Source organism: Lethenteron reissneri, chromosome 20 (assembly GCF_015708825.2).
Source record: "Lethenteron reissneri isolate LAM-NWPU_2019-01 chromosome 20, ASM1570882v1, whole genome shotgun sequence".
In the NCBI taxonomy this organism is placed as follows: domain Eukaryota; kingdom Metazoa; phylum Chordata; class Hyperoartia; order Petromyzontiformes; family Petromyzontidae; genus Lethenteron; species Lethenteron reissneri.
The window spans coordinates 14,876,114-14,897,830 of record NC_083798.1 but is presented as its reverse complement, the minus strand read 5'-3'; the positions used below and the strand labels follow the sequence as shown (position 1 = coordinate 14,897,830).

At 43.8% G+C, this 21,717-nt stretch overlaps 1 protein-coding gene across 6 annotated transcripts in view; it reads right to left on the bottom strand.

Moving 5' to 3' along the window:
• Nucleotides 1-21,717, bottom strand: part of LOC133344840 (RNA-binding motif, single-stranded-interacting protein 1-like) — a 282,596-nt gene that overhangs the window by 174,834 nt on the left and 86,045 nt on the right. For all 6 annotated transcript variants that reach the window (XM_061555074.1, XM_061555075.1, XM_061555071.1 and 3 more), the window contains one exon: nt 9,610-9,786. In XM_061555074.1, coding sequence (XP_061411058.1) covers nt 9,610-9,771 — 162 coding nt within the window. In that variant the 5' untranslated portion in view covers nt 9,772-9,786. The remainder of the gene's footprint in view (nt 1-9,609; nt 9,787-21,717) is intronic.

Genomic DNA, 21,717 nt, shown 5'->3' with positions numbered 1-21,717 from the left:
TATCCAATATGACCTGTACAGTTCCACGTTATTGAATGTAATTCATTTAACAATAACATAAAAACATAACGTATTGTTTTGTCTATTGCCTGTTAATGGCACACGTCCGAGAGAATGCTCGTCGAGGAGATGGAGCGATGAAATCAGCTCATGTGCAGCTGCTGTTCGGATGATTGCATCCCAGGATCATAACATAATGGAAAAGACTTGGGGAAACCTTCATCCAGTAGTGGATTGGTTGCTGTTGCTGATGATCATGATGATTGGCCTATTGGCCATCCAGACTTACATTAACCATCAAACTAAATACATAAATAACGCCTGCATTCACATTTTGGAGAAAATATTTTTTAGAAATGTAGTTTTAGCTACAAATCCAATTGATGACACACATGCTGACAGAACATCTGTTGGGGGCGTGGGGGATGGGATGTATAGTTGATACCCATATAAAAAATGAAACATGTTTCACTGAGACACCCTGATTGATAAAGGCATTGCTGGGAGTCCGATATGGCTCTGAACTCCGAAACGTTTCTTAAGAATAAATTTTCGGTCACGGTGCCATTTCACCTTCGTAGGTTATTTATTAAATATCAGAGGAAAAGAAGCTCCAGAGACGAAAGAAATGAACGAAGCCGAGAAGCCAACGTGCACTCGTCATGGGCTGCCACAGAAAGCGTGAACCAGTAATGACTTGTGTGTGTGTGCTGGGTTGACGATGTGGTTTTACTGAGAATGGAAAAAAAACCTCAACTGCACGATAATAAATGTGCCTACAATAACAACTTCCTGGCCATAAATTTAATACCTTGAAGCTTGTGGGACCATATGTTATGTAGATAAAGAAAACAGACTCGGCAAACAAAAAAAACAGCGGAATTCAAAAGACTGACATAATCACCAATGTGTCAAAAGCGAGATAGATATCAGTAAAAATAAAAATCTTGTGAAATGTTCAGGTTCTAATTTTATTTAATTGAATACACGAAATAGTAATAAAACAGAACAATAATGATCTACGTAAAAAAAAAACTGTCAATCATGTGGGGTGTATATATATATTATTTATTAAAGGGATTTGCCGTGGTGTCACGGTTAACACACTGGACCTAAAATCCAGAGGTCACCCGGTTAAAATTTCAATCTCCCGGCGCGGCAGTCGAAACAATGGGGGCAATTTTCTTAAATCCCTGCCGCCTCTGTCCACGCAGCAGTATAATTGGGTTCACCACAGTTAGGCAATTGGCAGATTAAGTGTGGGTAGCCCCCATCTCTTCTAAGACATCGGGAAAGAAGAGGGTCTCTAAATCCCCCTCGTGGAGGCCCATGCACCAGCAGTGACGTGAGTAAGAAATTGCAGCGCTGCACCTTTCCCCACATTTTTTAGCTCGACACGACACAAAAAAATTGAGGCTGCGCCGCTGACTTCACCTGTGGTATCTGCAGATGTTACCTGCACTTCCAGAATTGGACTGTTCCCTCCATTCGTCTACCCTTCATCACTCTCTGACCCTCTGGCTCTTTTGACTCCCTGTCGCTGACCTCATACATCGTGACAACGTGAGACCGAGAGAGACTATAACTGCTTTTGAAAAAGCGTAAGTGATGATGCCTGATTGTCACTTTCGAAGAAGGCAAAGTTAATCACAGTGGCCTTTTAAAAGTGTGCCCTGCAGTTCAGTGCGTGTCTGAAAACTTGGACCAATGTCTGAAACTTGATGGTCTCGTTCACTCAGCTTGTATCCGAGCCTCACGTAGATTACCATCTCTGGATATATTAGTATCGCTGTGGGCTGCAGTCAATGTGTAAATGGGGGAGCAGGCATCGACGACGTACATGATATGCGACTTTGCTCTTTGATGTTTAATATCTTCCAGTTTGAAGGCATATGCACAGACTTTTTTAATTCAAAAAGTGAAAATATATTATTTCTGTGTAACAAACAATACGCCGCAAAAAGGTCACCCTGGAATTGCTTCATTTACGTTAATAATGTCAAGTGCTGTTTTTATCGCGTTTTTACGTCCATATTGTAACCACGATTTTAAAAGTATTAAATACGACATGCCCTGTGTAAACTGCAATTTCATACTAATCACTGGTATTCAATGTAATCATTTTAAATCTGTGTTTTGTCAAGCAATAGCAAGTGCATTTAAAAAAAAATCCTATTAAACTGCGGGCAAAGAATATAACTGCTTTGAATTGTATGCTCAAATGTTTCAGACATAACGCAGAGGAGATAATCTATGGCTTGAGAAATAATTGGGTGCGGTGGTGGCAGTGGGGGTGCACCCACCGCGCCATGAATCCAGCAAACCTGAGTGGCATTCCTGGCGATGGTGTCATTACCAGTGAGCAACATCTTAAATCGTTTCTGCATTGCCCCCTTCACTAGCCCACATTGACCAGCGTGGTGCAGTTTTATCAAACAACCATAGTGGCTGACACAGCATGGGAAGGCCCCTGTACAGCGGTCGATTAGCAAAGGGCTGTACATTGTATTTTTTAAAATCATTATTATCATAATTATGGGATTTTTGATCAGGAGCAGCAACGAAACGGCAGCCAATGAGCATTCCTCACCAGCTATTTGACGCGTCACTTTAGGCTGCATTAGGCACATGATTAATAGCCACAGCAATAGCTAAATGTGTATACTGGATGTGTTGTACTGGGTACGTGCATATTGTCCAGGTCAAACCTGGTTAAAATTAAGCCATGTTCGCAACCTTCACAGCTCCGACACTTCCTGGCTGCCGCCATCCTCCCGAGCTGTGGTCGCCACACACCGCACGCTCAGCTCTCGTGACCAACGACTCGTGAATGTGCTGCAATCCAGAGCCAGGAGAGCACCGCCCGCCGGATGGGATGAATGACTTCCCCCTGGCACCTGTCACATGCGCTCTCCCTGAGCAGATTGCCACGAAATGCAATCGCTACCCCCGCATCTTTGTTCGGGAGGAGGCTGCCATTATTATTTTTTGTTTTGTGATAGTTTTGTTGTTGTTGCCTTTTGTGCTTTTAGTGTGCAGTCAGCAGTGACTGAAGCAATACAAGGCCATGAAACTCCCAGCAGATAAGAGGCTTTTTGTAGAAAAGGCATACTATGTTTTTGTTATATATATGTGGATACACACACTTTCCTCTGAGTTGTGTACGCTGGACCTCAAGTTAATATCATACATGTGCTTTGGCTAAATAGTGACCCAGTCAACTCGTCATATTCTTGAACTACGCAAAAGTTAACGCATGTGCCATTCGTGCATTGCGTTGCACCCATCGCAATGGGGAGATGCATTTTCACTAAGATACCATGAAAAGGTGAAGCGTGGAGGAGTTAGAAGGTATGTTGAGATATGAAACCGATAAACCTGAATTCGATTCCTGGCCATTGCTAACTAATAATGTCAGTGGTGAGTGATATGTGAACTTGTCTTGGCTCCTTCTTCAAAAATCCACACTCACCAGCACGGTGAAGTGTGGTTACAAAAAACAACCCATAGCTGACACATTATGGGGAGGCATTCATCCAGCGTTGGCTTTATTACATCTGGAAATTAGAATTATTCATATGCAACAAAAAAAGGGCGAATACCAATTGCTGTACAATTTTTACACGTTATTACTACACGGGGGAGTAGAATCGATTCGATTTTGTGTCGGATTTAAATTATTAAAAAATGGAGAATAATGATTTCATTTTTTTAATATGCTGGTATCGATATGTCAGCTTTATTTGCCATTGTAAAACGTGTGACGTCAAGCAATATGCGTTGATATACGTCTCCACTTTTATTGAGATGCTCAAATGCCCTATATACCGTTCGCACTGAGAACACTTTCAGGCAATTTCCTTTGCAAGTCACTGCTAAATACATTGCTTAGATTCCTTCACCACTCAGTAAATCGGGTTAAATGTAAAATGGTTAGTGTCCATAGAAACAAAACGTGTTGTTATTCAGAGCGCTTCACGTGTGGAGATATTAACATTGTTTGATGCTTTTCATGTTTTTTGTTGTAAACATTATCTTCCATTCTTGCAATTGGTCTCGTGTCGCAAGACAAATATGTCTTGATTTGGAAACTCTCACAGTGAGTGACGTGCTAACGTGTGTTAGGACAGTGGCCCCAGAAGATGTTGTCGCAGAATGACTTTTACAGGTATGGGGAAACTTCAAGAGGCCTCGTTATTATCCACACTGGAGGCCCACCTTTTATATGCCCTGCAAAGAGTGTTTTTTTTTTTATCGATGCAATTGTGAACAACAGCCATATGAGACATTAATACATATGACACTGGTCAACAACATTTTTTTTCCAGCCTGGACTTTTGCAGCGGTTTTAGACTAATTTCAGGGTGCTGATTCCAAATCTGATCTCAGATTTGCTCTATCACATCTAATTTTTATGCTATCGGCATACCCCATTTTCATTGATTTTACCCGAAATTAACTCTGTCACTTATGATTGCAAGATTTTTGCGAGTCAGTGACTGCTTTAGTGTTAAAATATGGTGCTGTATTTTTAGGATAATGTGCTTATAATATCATTTTATGTAGATATCCACATTTATTTAATATTTTTCTTCTGCAGTTTTTATTGAAAATGCAATATTTGATATCTCAAAAACCTGATGTGATAGACAAAAACTGATGCCAGATTTGGAATCAGCACCCCAAAATTACCTTAAAACCGTTGGAATACCTTATGCCAGAAAAAGTGTGTTGACCAGTGTAATCGGCAAAATCATTGGTTCGCTGCAGCTCAAAGACTCACTCCTGCAAGGCGTGTAATGAAGCTAGGAGGTGTCCATGTGCTCGGCATTTGAAGGCCTGGAGACCAGACTCGGTGATTTCGCCGACAATGTGCTCAGGGAGGCAGTTCCATATCCTGACATCAGAGTATATCAATCAAACCAGCATTTTGAAACGTCAGAGTTGGACTAAGCTGCATCAAGTGGAAAGTAAATGTTAATATGATGCGTTATTTTGCGTTCAGCTGTTTGTGACCTGGGCTGAGACCATCAACGCAGTGGACTCGGGAATCTGGTGTGATCGAGGGCGCCCGTTCAAATTCAAACACAGAATCCCACAGGTGCTGGCTCAAAGGGTCTGACGTAACATGAGCCCGCTGGGCAACCCAGCCTCGCCTGTTTCGACATTTTCTTTCAAACCAAAAAAAATCTCCATTGCAACTCGGTGGTAGGTACAAGCGTAGACGAAGCCGAACGTTTTTTGGTGCAGTGGGAATGTGAGATGAAGCACACAGTTTTGGTTGCCGTGATTAGCACTGACTGTAAAAGTGGCAGCTCTGGAGCATTCTTTCCGATTGAGAACTCCACAACAAAATCGGACCGCTCTCTCTCCGCCATCCTTCCGTTGTCTTGCGCATCCCCACACGTCAACAAATCCATACTTCACTCTTCCTGCCTATATCACTTCCCACCCCCCTCTCCCCACACACACTCTTCTTCTTCTTCTTAGCACTCCGCCTGCCAGCAGGAAGAAATCCCTTTGATCTGAAAGCCTCCGCACCAGCTAGGTAATGGCCAAGGCCCTGTGGGACACACTGTCGAAGCTGCTTGAGGAAAACAAACCATTATCTCCTTCCTTCATGCGTTAAAAGTACGAATTACGCTTAAGCTCACCCTTCCCTTGGTCTTGCTGCATGAGCTCCACTTTAGATCACAGATCCTAAGCTCTCATGTCTCCAGTGATGTGATCTATAAATCACAGAGCTGGTAACTTGACCATTTTTTCCATCGCCAATGGAGAAGCTTCAGCTATCCCGATAACCATAATCTCTCTCCTCCTCTCTGTCTGTTTCGCTCCCTCATCCCGTCGCCTCCCCCTGCCACCCTTTGCCTCCATAATGCAGAAACCCTCCCATTCCCATTCCCTAATCGTCACTTTTCCACATCTGATTAAAACGCATCAAAAACACAGCCTGATACTGTGCCAAGCGCGCAGCATTACTCTCTCCGCCATCGAAGGAGCGCTGCAAACAAGATAAGGATCGTAACTTCAAAAATAAAGCCCTATATTAAGGAGTCAGAAGAAACAATACATGTGCACGCATTCAATAATATGACTGCTTTAGGCATAAAAAAAAACTAGAGTCAACATTTTGCTTTGATGTTTTTTTGATTAATGGCAAGTAGTTGGTTGAAATGATTTAAATATAATGTTTATGTAGCCAGTGTTAATCTTCAGCAAAGGGCCTGTGACTTCATAACCATAACATTCTTTATTTTCTGTTTAACAAACGTGGCATTGACACAATCTCTGCACTTTCTAAAAGAAAACTGCGAGGGACTTTTTCACGTTGCAAAAGGCAGAACATTACGTCGTTGGCACGAGGAATCCAACTGTTCCCACATTTATTTGTGAGCCGTGTCATCGGCTAGGTGGTGTGAAGGCGGTGGTTGGAGGAAGGGGGTGGTAAGAGAAAGTGGTGATGCAACAGCCATCATGACGATAGAATTATTTCATAGGTCCCTAATCATGCGTGATAAAAAATATAAAATGTTTTTAGAGATGTTATGCTTTAGAGAGAAAAACACTAAATGTGAAAACATAACCATGCATTTCTTTCCTAAGTACTGCACTGCATGTCTATAAAACGCTGCATCGTCTGTTTTCTCCATTTATTCAATATTATCCGCACGTCATCAGAATTTTAGTGTCAAATGCAGGTCACTCCCATGAATTTGAGGTCTCTGAAATCTCTGCATTACTGAATACGTGTCCCGAGAACCCTATGATTTGACATATAATTACAGTAATTTTCTTTAGTAAATGGATGGTATGGTTCTTCAAAATTACATGGTGGTTTGTACACAATATTTCAAAAATGTTTTTTTTCTTCATATTTCAATGTGTTTGTGTGTTTTTGTAAAACAAACATGATCCACTCAAAGCCCTAAACAAATAACATTCCCCGCCGTCTTTCTTAGCATTGCCCTTGACAAAGGAGAGCAGAATCATCCTTTAATTATGATGTATAGCTGGCACAAATCCTAATTTAATAAAATTACACATTGCTATTGTTGAAATCCATCAAAAGAGAAGCTTTATAACATTCACAAATGATTCGCAACACAGTCCATCAAAAGGCAAGAGGTAGCGCACCATCCCAATTTTCGTGCATTCAGCACTGTGCCCCCACAAAGCCGTGGCAATTCCCTTTCATATTTGAAATTATGCTGTAAAGTTCAAGGTCAGAAAGCTCACCCTTTCATATATCTCCCATAAGAGAACTGTAACTTGATCTGTGTCACAACCTGTTTGTTTCTACATCAAACCGCCGTGTGCACTATCTCTGCAGTCACGGGAGGTTGTACCCTAAGGCCTTTCATTCCTAGCCAAAGCGTTTCTCTCCCAGCCTGACTGAAAGCGCTTTTTTTTCACCCCCTCCTCCTCCTCGCTTAAACCAAATATTTACATTAGACGGAGGCTCAGCAGCTTCTCTCCGCCTCCCATTTCCAGCAGCTTACGGGATAAGTCACTCACTGATGCGTGCAGTGGCTTTTGAGAGCAACTCGCAGTGAAATAAAAGGATTAGGCTGGACGACGGAAACAGCAGAGCATAACAGCAACATCTGAGCCATCGGAGCCCGGCAGCACCTTCCATTTCTGTCACGGGAGAGCGACAGCTCGTGAAGTCCTCATGCTGGCTCCTCGCTCTTGTCTGTCTGTCTGGCACCAATGCTACACGGTCATCCGCTATCTCGACAAAACAGTTTTCCTTTTGAGGGAGCAGTTTGAACAGCGTGTCTTCGGATAGACGTCGCATGAGGCTTGCTTAAAGTTATGAATTTGGCGCGTTCGCTTTCAGAATCAATGCACTGCTTTGCATGGCACTAGGAGAAATAAATGAGCTGATTTGAATAATTGACGTTTCGTATTTGATCAGTTGAGTAACTTGCTGTTTTCCAAATTAAAATGTATTTCTCTCTTTGACGAACACTGCGGGGATCACGTGCTCTGGTTTTTTTACAGTGGTGTCCGCGTTGTAAAGATCCGTGACTGGGCAGGAATCCATCACGTGTAGCTTATTTTGACTTAAAACTCACCCAATATCCTAAAATAAAGTTTACAAAACAACTCATTCGCGGCATCCAAAGTGCATTTACATCCCGTGCGCACGCAGGGCAAGGCTTTTCTGGAGAACAAATACTTTTATATCCACCCTGACGTTTTTCCCAAGAAAGTTTTTTCCAAATCAACAGCACTCATTTGATGTGGATACGTCAACAGGATAACTGAAACACAAGCGCACGTGGCATTTCGAGCTGCAGCCTTTACTGCTGCTGTTATTATACCTGTTGAACGTTTGTTATTATTTTCATCACTACGCTTGTTCACCCAGGAAAGTATCACTGACTCACGACTCTTTCATGGGGGCGGAGAGAGGTACCTGCCAAGTTTTCTACGCAGTAGGGAGCAACGCTTGCTATGTGTAATCCCGACTAAGTAATTTGCGGGGGGGGGGGGGGGGAATTAAGTCTGCAGGGATGACAGCGCATACGGGAAGAGGCCCATTAACTTAGAACTGTGCTGCAGTCTCTGCGAAATTACTTTGTGACTTTGTTTTTTTGGATGAAGCAGAACAATGGACTGCCCAATGCCAACTCGTGTTTTGACCACCTTCTCTGATAACAGCACAAGCCCACAGTGCACTTGCTATCATTAGGCCCGTGTTACTTATCACACCAACCTCGTCTCCCCGACTCCCCCTAATTATAATTATCTCGTTCCAGCAGGGCGATTAGCCCCTAATGACACCAGAGCCAAGTGGGTAAACACACGCGATATCCGAGCAGCCGGCCAAAAAGCGGGGGTCATTATGAGAATTACTCGACCCAAGGGTTCTCTCCCCCCACCCCCTCTCCCAGATAACTGCCGGCGTCTTTCCTCCCGAGGCTCCTGCGATTTCCCGGCACCAGGGGAGGCAAGGGGAATGTGGAGTTACGCAATCAAAATTCCTTCCAAAGAGAAAAAAAAACGAATGCCCCCCACCCACCCCTTCACACGCATAACGCACACACGTGCCGGCCGAACACTCCACAGAAGTTCAAGGTAGTGGTGTGGTGGTCCACGCCAGTAGGTATGGTTGGGGGTTGCCACTTGCCCTGGTTTTTTTTGCAGGATATTCCTCTTTTTGCTGGAGCTGTCCCTAGGAAATCGGCAAGTCCTTCCGAGACACGAATAGTGCAGGTATTTAGAAGGTTGTGTAATTACAATACACTACTCAAGACAACGTATTGACATGAAGTCAGTGATGAATTGCTCACGGAATATTTTGTGGGGGCCCCAACTCCCAACCCCCAGACCCCTGCAGGGGAAATATTTTCTCGAGCTCAGCTCAGACAACTGTGGCTGAAACTTAACGCTCTTTCTTTTCTATCTCCGTGACTTTACTGAAAGACCCAAAGAGTATGAATCCCTGCAGTCACGAAAGCTTTAAGTCAAGATTTAACGCTCTTGCATGTTGTTCTTCCTCCATCTGGTACCGATATGTCCCGGTTTATATTTAATTGTACGCCTTAAGACGTGGCCAAACCCCTGGAAGACGCGGTGCGCCCTGTCACGTAAACGTACCGCCAGCGCGTAAGTGTAGGCGGCATGCGAGGGCAGGCAGGGCGAGTGAGCGGCGTGGTGGAGCCGAGGAAGCTGGTAGCCGCCCCCACCCCAGGTGGCGAGGCCAGAACCCCACTGCGACGCGTAGGCAGGCCCCGTCTTGCTCCCACAGTGCGGCCTCATGGCGTGGCCACTCACCTGCGGAGGAAGAGGAAGGAGGGGGGGTCACGCATGTAGAAACCGTTACGTGAAATGTGAATGGTGCTCTAGATTTGAAGCTTTCGTGACTGCAAGGATTCATACTCTTAGGTTTTTTTCGGTAAAGTCACGTACGTAAAAAATAAAATTAAAAGTTAATAAAAGTAATAATGGAAATAAAATAAAATGATAATAAAATAATAAATATTTTATTTTATTTCCATTATTACTTTTATTAACTTTCAATTTTGTTTTAACCTATGTGACTTTACCGAAAAAAACCTAAGAGTATGTGAATGGTGCTTTGTCAATCTGTAATCATCATCATCGTCATTTGTGATGTCATTTGATAGCATCATGATCATTGTCCAACGTCTTGAGATTGTTTTTTGCATTTTGACACATTAATAACATTGTAATGTATTGCATCCTCATCGTCGTCATTGTCATCATCATGATCAGTGTCCAGTGTCGTGAGATGCTGTGCGTGTAGATACTTTGTAAATTATCGTCGTATTATGGTATTGCATCCTGCTCAACAACATGATCGCCATTATCGTCATCATCATCATATAGCATCCTCAAATATTGCATGTAGACACTTTTTAAATTACAATTGTATTGCATTGCCTAATCTTCATGGTCATTATCATGATCACCATTATCTTCTCAGCGGAAAATCACCTCCGTTTGGTGAGGCTACACTCATTTAGTGCACCAAAGTCAGCAGCAGTTGTCCAATGGATGGACTGGTTCCTGCTACAGTGAAGCTTTAACACCAACCTCGTGCTCGCTTCAACATTCACGCACTAATCATCCTGTCAGAATTCATAGAAAAGCTGTGGACAATTTCTGTAACACGCATTATAAGCTTTATTCTTTCAAGCCACTCAGACTCGCTCGAACTTATACAGCAATGTTAGCCAGCCAACACGAAAGCCTAACAACCCTGGAGTATTCCGTCATGTCAGTAGTGCTTCTTGCAGATTCATATACTTTTCCTCATGTGCCAATTAAAGAGAGAGGCAGCCACTAAAGTGCAATAATGGAGGGCCTAACCACGACTTTAAATCACAAGAACGACGCTTCAAACCCACGCTGAAAAGCCAGGGACCCACAGTTTTGGTATACACGAGTCCTGACTAGAGCTGTTGCTACCACTTTCCAACTAAGTTTGAAAGTGTTCACGCATTAGCTATGTCTGTCTGTAACATGGGTCGCGACAACTCTCACAACGATGATCCTATACAGTTCATATTTTTCGATTTAAAGCTTTCGTGACTGCAGGGATTCATCTTCTTGGTTCTTTCGGTAAAGTCACGTAGAAGGGAAGTAATAAAATAATAAAAATAAAACATAATAAAATAATTCTCACGACGTTTCGGCCACAACGCAAGCAGCCGTCCTCAGGTGAAGACCAGGTCTGTCAGGGAGACAGCTGAGGACGTCTGCTTGCGTTGTGGCCAAAACGTCGTGAGAATTATTTTATTATGTTTTATTTTTATTATTTTATTACTTCCCTTCTACGTGACTTTACCGAAAGAACCAAGAAGATGAGTTCATATTTTCGTGTAAAGTTGCATTGCCCTACATATACGAAAAAAAATGCTAAAAATGTATTGAAAACCAGCACTAAATATAAAAGCCTTTTTGGCCGGGCCCAAAACAGCGCACGCCGTGCGCACCCTCGGCGGGTCATGGCTTTGACCCGCGACTTCGCGTATCGCGTGCCCTCATCTCGTCGTACGCCTCGTCGGCTGTAAACGTCGTGACAATTAACCAAAGACCAGAGGTCGCAACCGGGTACCCGATACCCGTACCCTACCCGATACCCGGCTACCCGTACCCGGCCGCACCAGGGTCGCAAACGGCTACCCGGCCGGGTACGGGTAGCCGTTTGCGACCCTGGTGCGGCCGGGTACGGGTACGGGTAAGGAATCAAAACCCGTTTGCAACCTCTGCCAAAGACTGTACACCCTTAGACAAATTGCATGCCGTTAAAGGCAATACAGAATCAATGATTTGTTTTGCTTCCTCCTAGTTTGCATTTTCCTTCGAAAAATATTTCTATGAACACAATATAAAATTAGCTTACGATTGAAGGTAATTCTGCATTCTTTTCTTCAATGGACGAGTGCACCTATGTGTTGCATGATTTTTTGGAGGGGGGAGGGTTTCCCCTACAAAAAAAGCCGGGGACCTTTGATCACTATAGAAAAGTTATTTATTATTGACGCCCAAGCTATGTTTGAGACAATTGTATTCTCAACGGTGACCGGCAACAAACACAAGCCAAAGCACTTTCATGTTCTAGCACCAATGTCCCTGCTGCTTTTTTGACAGTAAAGAACTCTGTGCTTCTACTCGTGTTGTGAAAACCAATGCTGCAGAGATCACTGTGGTACATTACATTCCAACAGCGGGAACAAACTGGCACCTCACAGATTAACTGTCAGCATCAAGTCCCACAGATCTCATCGTGTTGTTGTCCTCCAGCTCGGTTGTCCACATCCGTATCATCATTATCGCCAATCGTGATGAATCCACTGCTGGATGAAGGCCCCCTCAAGCCGCCGCCACCTACCATGATCGAGTGACGTAATGTGTAATATACCATCTAGCTAGCACCTACAGACAAGTTCATTCCATCGCTCCAACTCCCCAGTGGACATCTCAGATGCGTTCAATGTCTTGGCTACGACTCAATATAAATGATAAAATTAGTAATACATTTTTTTTAGTTATTTGGTAAACATAGCCACCTCTCGTGGCTGCAGCAATCACGTGAACCCATTACGTACAACATACAAATCTAAAATAATCAATTCTTACACATGCAATTCCATACATGTATCATTTATAGGTTAAGAATCAATATTAACGGATGACTTGATACACCATGGATCTGCATAACAGACACAGTAATTTAATTACGTAGGAGTGATTCTCACCAAGTCCTTTCATAATCAGTCATGTTCCATCCACTGCTGGGAGAAAGCCTCCCCGTGCCATCACCGTCCGCTTTGATACTGCGATGCCACAACCCATGTCACTGCTGCACATGAACTCATCTCATCACTCCGTCTTGCATCACCGCTCTCTCTGACATTTGGTCATCACCCCTCCTGCCCATGTGTCTTGCCCAAGCCCATTTACTTATTTCTAACAGTCAATATAACGTCTCGAATTTACATTTGCTCACCGATCCATGCACTCCTCTTTCTGTCTGACAGTATCATTCTAAGCATGGACCTCTCCATCCTTCTGAGCACAATTTTAATCTTGTTCCAAATTCTTTGTCAATGTCCATAATTCGCATCCATACATATACGCAGCTAGGTATATGCTCCGATAAAAAAAAAAAACTTCTCCAAGCCCCTTGGCACGTTGCTTTTCACGTTGCTTTTCACGATCAAATTAATTTCTGGTCTCGTTCACCTCTTGAATTCATCATTTTAATTCCGATCCTGCTTCGATATTTCCCCCGAGGCACAAATACTCCGACACCGTTACCATTTTATAGTTGTGTCTCCAACAATTATTTTCTTTCTCTGCTTATCAAAAAGGTCCGTTAATTATAGTTAATTGCCCGAGGCTGCTAGCCGTCGCCGGATTGACATCATTTATGCTGCCCGGAATGCTGGGCATGCCGCAGTCGTTCCCTTGCTCGGCTGATTTAACGTGGAAATAGCAACACAGCAGGATTAACGCACAGGGCTTCAGGCGCTGCAACCCAGGGGCTTCGTTTCCGAGGGGCTTCCAAATATAATGATATAATCACTGCTGTATAACGGTTCTAACGCAAAACTGTAGCACGATGATACATTTTACAGGTCGTTTTGGTAAATACAGCCATAGCATCACGATCCGTGCTACGACCAGTTGTGTGCAGAAATGTAGATTGGTTATCGTTTTTTTTTTACCTTGATTCAGCTTCACGATTCATATGCCACATTTACAAGCCCGAACTGAAATAAACAAAGTAAATAACGACGGAGCGTTTGGCGTCAGGCACAGGTGGGGGTTAAACAGTGAAGGGAAGAAATTTCCCCGGGCCTCCATAGAACGTAATCCAGCCCTCGCGGGCAGAGGGTGAGTAGGCGTGGGCATGGTTTCCACCTCTGAGGTACAACCAAACAGGACCTATCGTGTGAAGAATACTCTTTGGTTCTTTCGGTAAAGTCACGTAGGTATAAAATAAAATAAATCACGACGTTTCGGGCGCAACACAAGCGTCCGTCATCAGGTGTTGCGCCCGAAACGTCGTGATTTATTGTATTTTATACCTACGTGACTTTACCGAAAGAACCAAAGAATATGGATTCCTGCAGTCACGAAAGCTTAAAATTAATATTATTTGAAGAATGTCTCTTAATTCCAGAAGAGGGAATAACTTCACGTAGATGCATTGTCTTCAGTGGTGTTATTATTACACAACTGACCAAGAACGGGACTTTTGATATCCTGGGAAAAATGACAGATTTACCAAAGCGGCTACCTCACAAAGAGGATGACCCTGACTAAACAAGGACAGGTGGCAACCCTAGGCGTAGCCTGAGTCAGTGTAATCAGGGATGGTTCCCAACTGCCTCGTAACAACCCGGGACGATGAACTGTGAACGATGCTTCAGACTCTTACATTCTTGAGATAAATCACGCAGCCTTAAAAACTGTGCATACAATTTCGATTTAAAGCTTTTGTGACTGCAGACCTGTTCTCCACCTGAGGACGGCTGCTTGCGTTGTGGCCGAAACGTCGTGAGAATTATTTTATTATGTTTTATTTTTATTATTTTATTATTTCCATTCTACGTGACTTTACCGAAAATACCAAGAAGATTAACTGTGCATACATTCACCCTCACATACAATGCGCAAAGCGTTCGTAAACAGTTGAAACTTTCGAGAAAATTTTTTCTTTTAGAATTATTCAGGGTCTTTGTGAAAGGGAGAACGTGTCGGGCTTGCACCGTGGCCCCCCTTGTGCACCACAACACGCGCGTCGATTTATGGAATTTCTCCTCGACCCCCAGGGACTATTTTCCGAGAGAAAGTTGCCTTTGAATCATGGGATTCCCCCGCTGGTCAGGCCGGAAGAGCACGGTACCGAGGTCCGCGTCCATGCATCACAGATCAACCCGCTCCGCGGATGGGCCACCTGGTTCATTGCCTGCTCCCGAGTTCACGGAAAGCGATGGCCCTGAGAGTTTTTTTAATTCGCGACGCAACATCGCCAGTGAAGCAGCGTCAGGTGTTCCTTTGATGGCCACTGATTTTCCGCGTGCAAAAAAAGGAATTAAAGATTGTTCACTTTGGTTAAAGGTTAAAATGAGAAATTGTGCAAAAAGGAAGGTCTGTCAGGTGCTTAAACCCACTCTTCAACAGGCAACCAATTTTATTGATTGTTTATCAGCCACTAAGACATTAAATTAAACATTTTTACAAGACAAATAATAACTTTACTTCTGCTATGCTTACCCCAGAAGACCGGTATAATAAAGAAGCTAATAAATACTAAAGTGCTGCTATTCCCATTTTCATTCAAATGCGAACACTTTAGATGTTACTCTGGGCCATGCAGCCACTGGGGCTATCTGCATGCAGTCTTCGACACACTTTCCATTAATGCATGCAATGATGCATAGGTGAATCAATTAAAATAAAATCTTATACGCACGATACATGCGTCAAATCGTCTTCGTAAGCATTTTTTAAAAATGTACAAGTTATGCAAGTCAAATGCAAATCAGAAACTAATTTTGTATTTAGGTTAATGGTGTGGACAATGCTTTGAGGCTGGTGCGGATAAGTAAAGTGAGGTTTATAGATGGCCACGTGACGAAGCTACCCTCTTTCTGGAACAGGATATTTTTCTCTTTCAGTTTTCTGCGGTGGCAGCTCGTGCAGATGGCAATTTGCTGTCACAGTTATGAATATGGACTGACACTGTCATAGAAAAGCTATACAAACAGGACATAAAACATGAATGCATTTCTAACAAGGTGGACATAACTTAGATTATATTTTTACTCAAGAAATGTTTTTGACCTGTTTATTCGTATTATTTAAATATGTTATAGTTTTTTTTTTAAATACTACATTTAGAACCTTTATTAATTATTTAAGTGGAGAGGAGAGGGGAAGGAATACGTCTTTTTCTGCTCTCATGTCCAGGTCAAAAATATCTAAATCTGGCCCTGGTTGTGACCACAAATCGTTAAATAATTAATCAAATCGCTATAAGCTTGGGGCGGTGGGTGGGGAGGGGGGGGGCAAATTGCTACACGCCTACATGGCAACATACTTGTGACGTATAACACACACAGATGGTAGACCACTCCCTCCACCCCTGCACCCCACCATCATACCCGAGTATTGTGTGTGGACAAATCCACATCAACCGAGGTCTCCTGCAAGGCAAGAGACCGTGACCTTCACCCTGTGTCGAGCTTCCTCGCGATTACCTAAGTTTGTCTTCCGACTTTCCGGCCCACACAGCCGTTTCCAAACTTACCAAACAAATCAATAAAAACAACGAAATATATATATATTTTTTATCAGGTAAGGGACACTGATCTATATAGCTCCATTTAAGTAGTGACCTGGCCACAAATGATAGCTCAGCAAAGTGGCGTATCACGTGTAAATGTATAGTAGCCAAAGAATCTAAACATACGTTGATTCTAAATGAGGGAAGAACCAGAGGACCCAAAGAAAAATCCACACGACCACGGGGAGAATATGCAAACTCCAACTATAAAGATGTCAGGATCGGGATCGAACCCACGACCTCCTGTACACTAGGCGAGGTAGTTAACATCTCGCCTCCGAGCGGCAATAATTATAAATTAAGCACTAACGAGTCCTTTAGTATCATAGACTGTAACGCAGAGAGCTCCAGATAAGATTCATTGGTCTTAATTCACCATTTAATTTTGACACTGGCACAGTGAATAGCGCATTGCGCTATAAACCCTCTGCTTCCTGAGCTCCATTCCTGGCCCGTGGCTAACATCGGTGTTGAACGATATTGGGACCGATCTTTGGGACACTCCCCTATCCCTTTACCGAGCTGCACTAAGTCAAGTATGGTGGAGGGATGGTCAAACAACGCCCATGACTAAAACGGTGTAGGCCTTCATCCAGGAGTGAATTGGGAAAGCGCTGGACAACAAATAAATGTTTTATTACATTGGGACACTGCGAGCTATGTATTTTCAGCAGGTAAAATGTAACATTGAAGTCACGGGACATTTTGATAAATACTGTGCAATCGTTGATGCTATGTTTTTGGGACATTCATTATCTAGAGCCTTACTTTTTGACTGCAATGTTACTTTTAACTGATGTCTTCAGTCTTGGTCTTATAACAGAAAACACAAGACAACAGTTACTTGAATTTGATTGACATGCCTTAATTTGCTATGTGTATTAATAATCTAAATTTAGATGTCATACGCATTTCTTATATATTTTTAATGCGTAGAATGCTCAGTGCGCACGGCTTATCTTGAGCAGTGACCATGACCAATCGGATGAAAAATTAAATCGCAAAGTTGCACACGATTGCATTTGTTAGCTTTGGTCACGACCGTAGCAAGTAAATAAATAAGTAAAAGCGCTAAGAAATTGTGCGATTCGACTGATGAATATGACCACTTTTCACATGAATTCATTCCTAGTCCAAGAATAAAATCCCAAAATGATTATGCTACTATAAATCATCATCATCATGCAGCAGTAACCACGGTCAATCCACTGCTGGCTGAAGGGCCTCACGCTCCCACCTCTCCAAAGCCATCACGATTCCTCTCTCAATCTATAAATATTACACGCATAATGTACACCCCACTTTGCGCGCATGTGGCATGTGCATGTGCGGAGGGAGTCACATGGGCATTCGAGCTGTGATGTACTGCGTGCAACAGTTATTTTTGGGGAGCTTATTAAAGTGCTAATGACGACCCATTTAAATTCAGTCCCCTGGCCGACACAGGAGGTCCAAGATAAGTTAGTCTAGGATTAGGGGCACGACAGAAGCCACGATTCCATTCATCACTCTTCTGAGCAGGTGAGCGTGCAGCATGCCTTTGCTGCAGAGGCTTTGGCTCTTTGTTCCGAGCACCAGGCAGAGAGGTACGAGCGTGGCTGCCTAATTGAGCAGAAAGTAGCTACAATGGCAGCAATGAATTTGTCACAGCGGGCTTTACATTTTCAACCTGTCAATCACTGGCCAATCCAAACGCCGTGCCTATCCACGTACGCAAAGCATCTGCGCGCCATATTGCATGGACTTTCGGCGGGCTTGTAGTTACCACGCACTACATGTATACAGCACGTGTCATTTGTACGCCAAATGTAGTGTGGCGATTAAGTGGCCGTTTCTAGAACCCACAGACAGGCACACATGCGCACACTTTGAACGTATATGTTTATCACGTGCTGTTGCATGCAAATTCATCATTGCATAAATTATAAAGCAGCGGAACGGTTTCAATTTATTACAGCTGACATCCGTTTTGCTTCGCGAATGTGCACCTGCCAAAATACAGCAACGGAAAACGTATCAGCAACCAAAATAAACTTCTTGGAAGATTAGGCTCTGCCACAGTCTAACACCTGTTCAATCCCAGCCAGCAACAAACAGCAATCGCTGCCATTCACCAGTAAATAATGGCGACATAAACCAAATAACTACATTAGTGCCTTCATAAGCACTGCCAATGGCTTGGGGAGGTCTTCTTCCAGCGGTGAATATATCATGGCTGATGATGATGATGAAGCACTGCTTGTATCACGATGCATCTATACGTATCGAATCTACTGCATTGCATGACCTCTGTAAGAAACGTCATTTTCGCAATGAATATTCGTTGCATATAATCGGTTTTGCGTAAGCCATGCAGCCAATAGAGGCCACTACATTCACCATTTGCGCTAAGTATGCCGCCAGGCCACGTAGGGTAATGAAGGCTCGCTGACAGCAGGTCACAAGCCAACCCAGAGGTTAAAATTTTACAGAGTGAGGTAGACATTGCACACACACGGGACCCAACAATTACCTCTCGCCCATTGCCGTGAGAGCACGACCCTCCAGCTGCCACCTCAAACAGACGTTTGGCCGCTGGGAAGCAGCTCCGTTCGAAGTAAAAAATATATATATATGGTGACACCACTGGCGCCAGCCTGCGGAAAGTCTATGCAGCTTCAAGGCCATCCGCTCCACATGAATCCACACTCCACAATTCTACAGTCATTTGCCTCCTGCCCCTCCCAACCTCAATTTTGTCGAGGCTTATGATTCCATAATTGGAGCCAGTTGTGGACTCCATGAAGCTCCACAAAGCATTCGAGTTTGTGTTTAAAATCACTGATGGCATACATGTTGGGGGGGGAGGGCCCAGGTAAAAGCCACGCGGTAAAACAAACTCAAAGCGTTTTCTTTGCAGCACAGCGAAAACAATGGATACACCGAATGTCTTGAGCGTTGTGATACACATTGCGCAAGGTATACGCAACGGTACAGATCCTCTGCATAGCCTTTCATAAACTGTTGGGGCGAGTGCTGTGAGCCAGCGCCGACGAAGCGCGACATGGCTCACGGGGGGGTTGTCATGTCGCTACACACACACATCCAGACAGAGAAAAAATGCATTGAGGCATGCACGCACGCACACACGCGCGCGCGCACAGACTACATCTTTCAACACCAAGTGAGCGGGCACGAGCCCTTCTGGCCAACGTTAAAAGGCGAGATGAACACATCAGCGCGGTCGTCGTGGGGTCTCCACTAAAGGCAACTCCCGGCCAAGACGCCAGGCCGACTGGCAGCACTGGCAAGAGATGCAAGCGGGGAAGCAAGCGCGGCCATAATCTCGGGGAGGACTGCCTGCCTTTCCAGGCCACGGCAGACCCACAGCCACAATGCCGTCTTTTAGTGCCACAAAAGAAAGTCTTTCTCCGCTGGTGCCCCTACGAGCTGCGCTCTTAGCCGCTGGCACTGCACAGACGGGCACATTAAGATGCCTGGGGAAGATCAGCCCCCTTGGTACACTGGCTCTGACATATTTATGGCCCTTTCAAAGCATCCCGTTATGCATTACTGATTCAAGCCTTCAAAAAAGCGGATCTTTCAGTAGCATGAAATATTACCAAGCATCGTTGGTAGACGCAAAAGGCAATTTTATACAAGAAACACAAAGCCTACAAAATAGTCGCATTAGTCTGTCAGTGACAAGGCTTTTTACAATGTTGTACGTGATGTTTTCTACGAAAATTTTTTATTTTATTTTGAACAATCCACCATTGTTTGCTTCATCCTGAGCAGCGTTTTTTCACCGATTCTAAGATGAAGCAGCTGTCAGTCACTACAATGGATTAGTAAACACATTTCAAAACAGTGTCATATATCACGTCCCGTTACTTTTATATCACAGCCTACATCCAACACCTATATGGAAACGTATGCCTAAAATATATAAAAACACTTCCAGAATTTCTGATAAACAATTACATTTCCTATACTTAAAAAATAACATTTCCGAATCATAATATTTTAACAAGGAAGTAGAGCAGTGGCACAATGGTTATCCCAACAGAGCTATGAGCAATGGCGAACTAAGTTAGATTCCTGACCGTGGCTAACATGACGTGAGTGATATCTTAGCTCGATCCTGGGACCCCCATTCACCAACCCGCACTGACCAGTGTGATTACATTTTGCCAAACAGCCCAATGAACAACAACAGCGTGGGGAGGCTTTCATCAAGCGATGTATTCAAAAAGGGCATCATTATCATAGCATTATTCCTTTCCGTATGTTCACTGCTAATGCAACAATTAATACAGAAACAATAAATACATCAACACGGCTGGATGCGTACATTCCTTAATCTATGTTCCTCTATCTGTCTCTGAGCGGAATTTCCAGCATGCACCTCTCCATGCTTCTGTGCGCAATTTTTTCAGCTTCTATTCCATCTTCTCCATCAGTTTGCGCACTTCTGATCCATGACACGGCCGGTCATGTATACGTACCGAATGAAAAGTGCACGAAGAAACACGCATAAAAATAAATACGACACCGCCATGAGCCAGAAGCCTACTTGCTGCACTGTCGCGTGTTTAATTCTAGTAGGGCGGCAGCGGTGGTGGAAAGCTCCGACGACCGTGCACTTCCCGGTCGCCCGCACTTCTGCAGTGGCCCGCGGTCCTGCGGCTCCATTTATCACCACGAGTGGCAAAACTAATTACCGCTTACACCTCGCGTAACGGGCGGCAGTCAATGCAGTTTCCTGCTCATGAGCTTGGCAGTTTGATTGCTGTGTTCGGGAACTGCAGGCAGCAGCCACGGCGAATGAAGAAAGAGTTCCTGCGCCTCATCTCTGACCATGACTGATTGACGCTGCAATTATTGTATACGCTTTCTTTCCGATTGTCAGTCTTTTGGCTGCGCACAGATGAATAATTGTAAGAAAAAAAATTATTATAATAATACACAGCGCTTATTCGGCGCGCTTCTGGACGAACATTGTTTGGCCATATTTCACCGGACTGGTAATTCACTGGCTGGTGAATTGAGTGCAGAGGATTGGTTTAGATATCACTCTCCTCTGATTGATGTTAGCCTCAGGCGGGAATCAAACTCAGCTCACCGGATACATAGCATAGCCTGGTAACCTCCACTTGTGAGATTAATAATAAAAGCACATTAAATGCTTGTAGTATAACACGTTTTACAGGGGCTGGTCAGGGACGTTCCCTGCATTTAAACGCGCTCTTAACTTATGCTGGAGGACATGTTTTTGTCTCTTTAACGGTGAGATTTTTCCTAGCGATAAAACTATGTCGCAAAGCAACACGACTCGCCATCGAAAGTTTTCGCCGTCATTCAAAATTGAAAGTGTCACCTGGTTTATCCGTGTTTTTCGA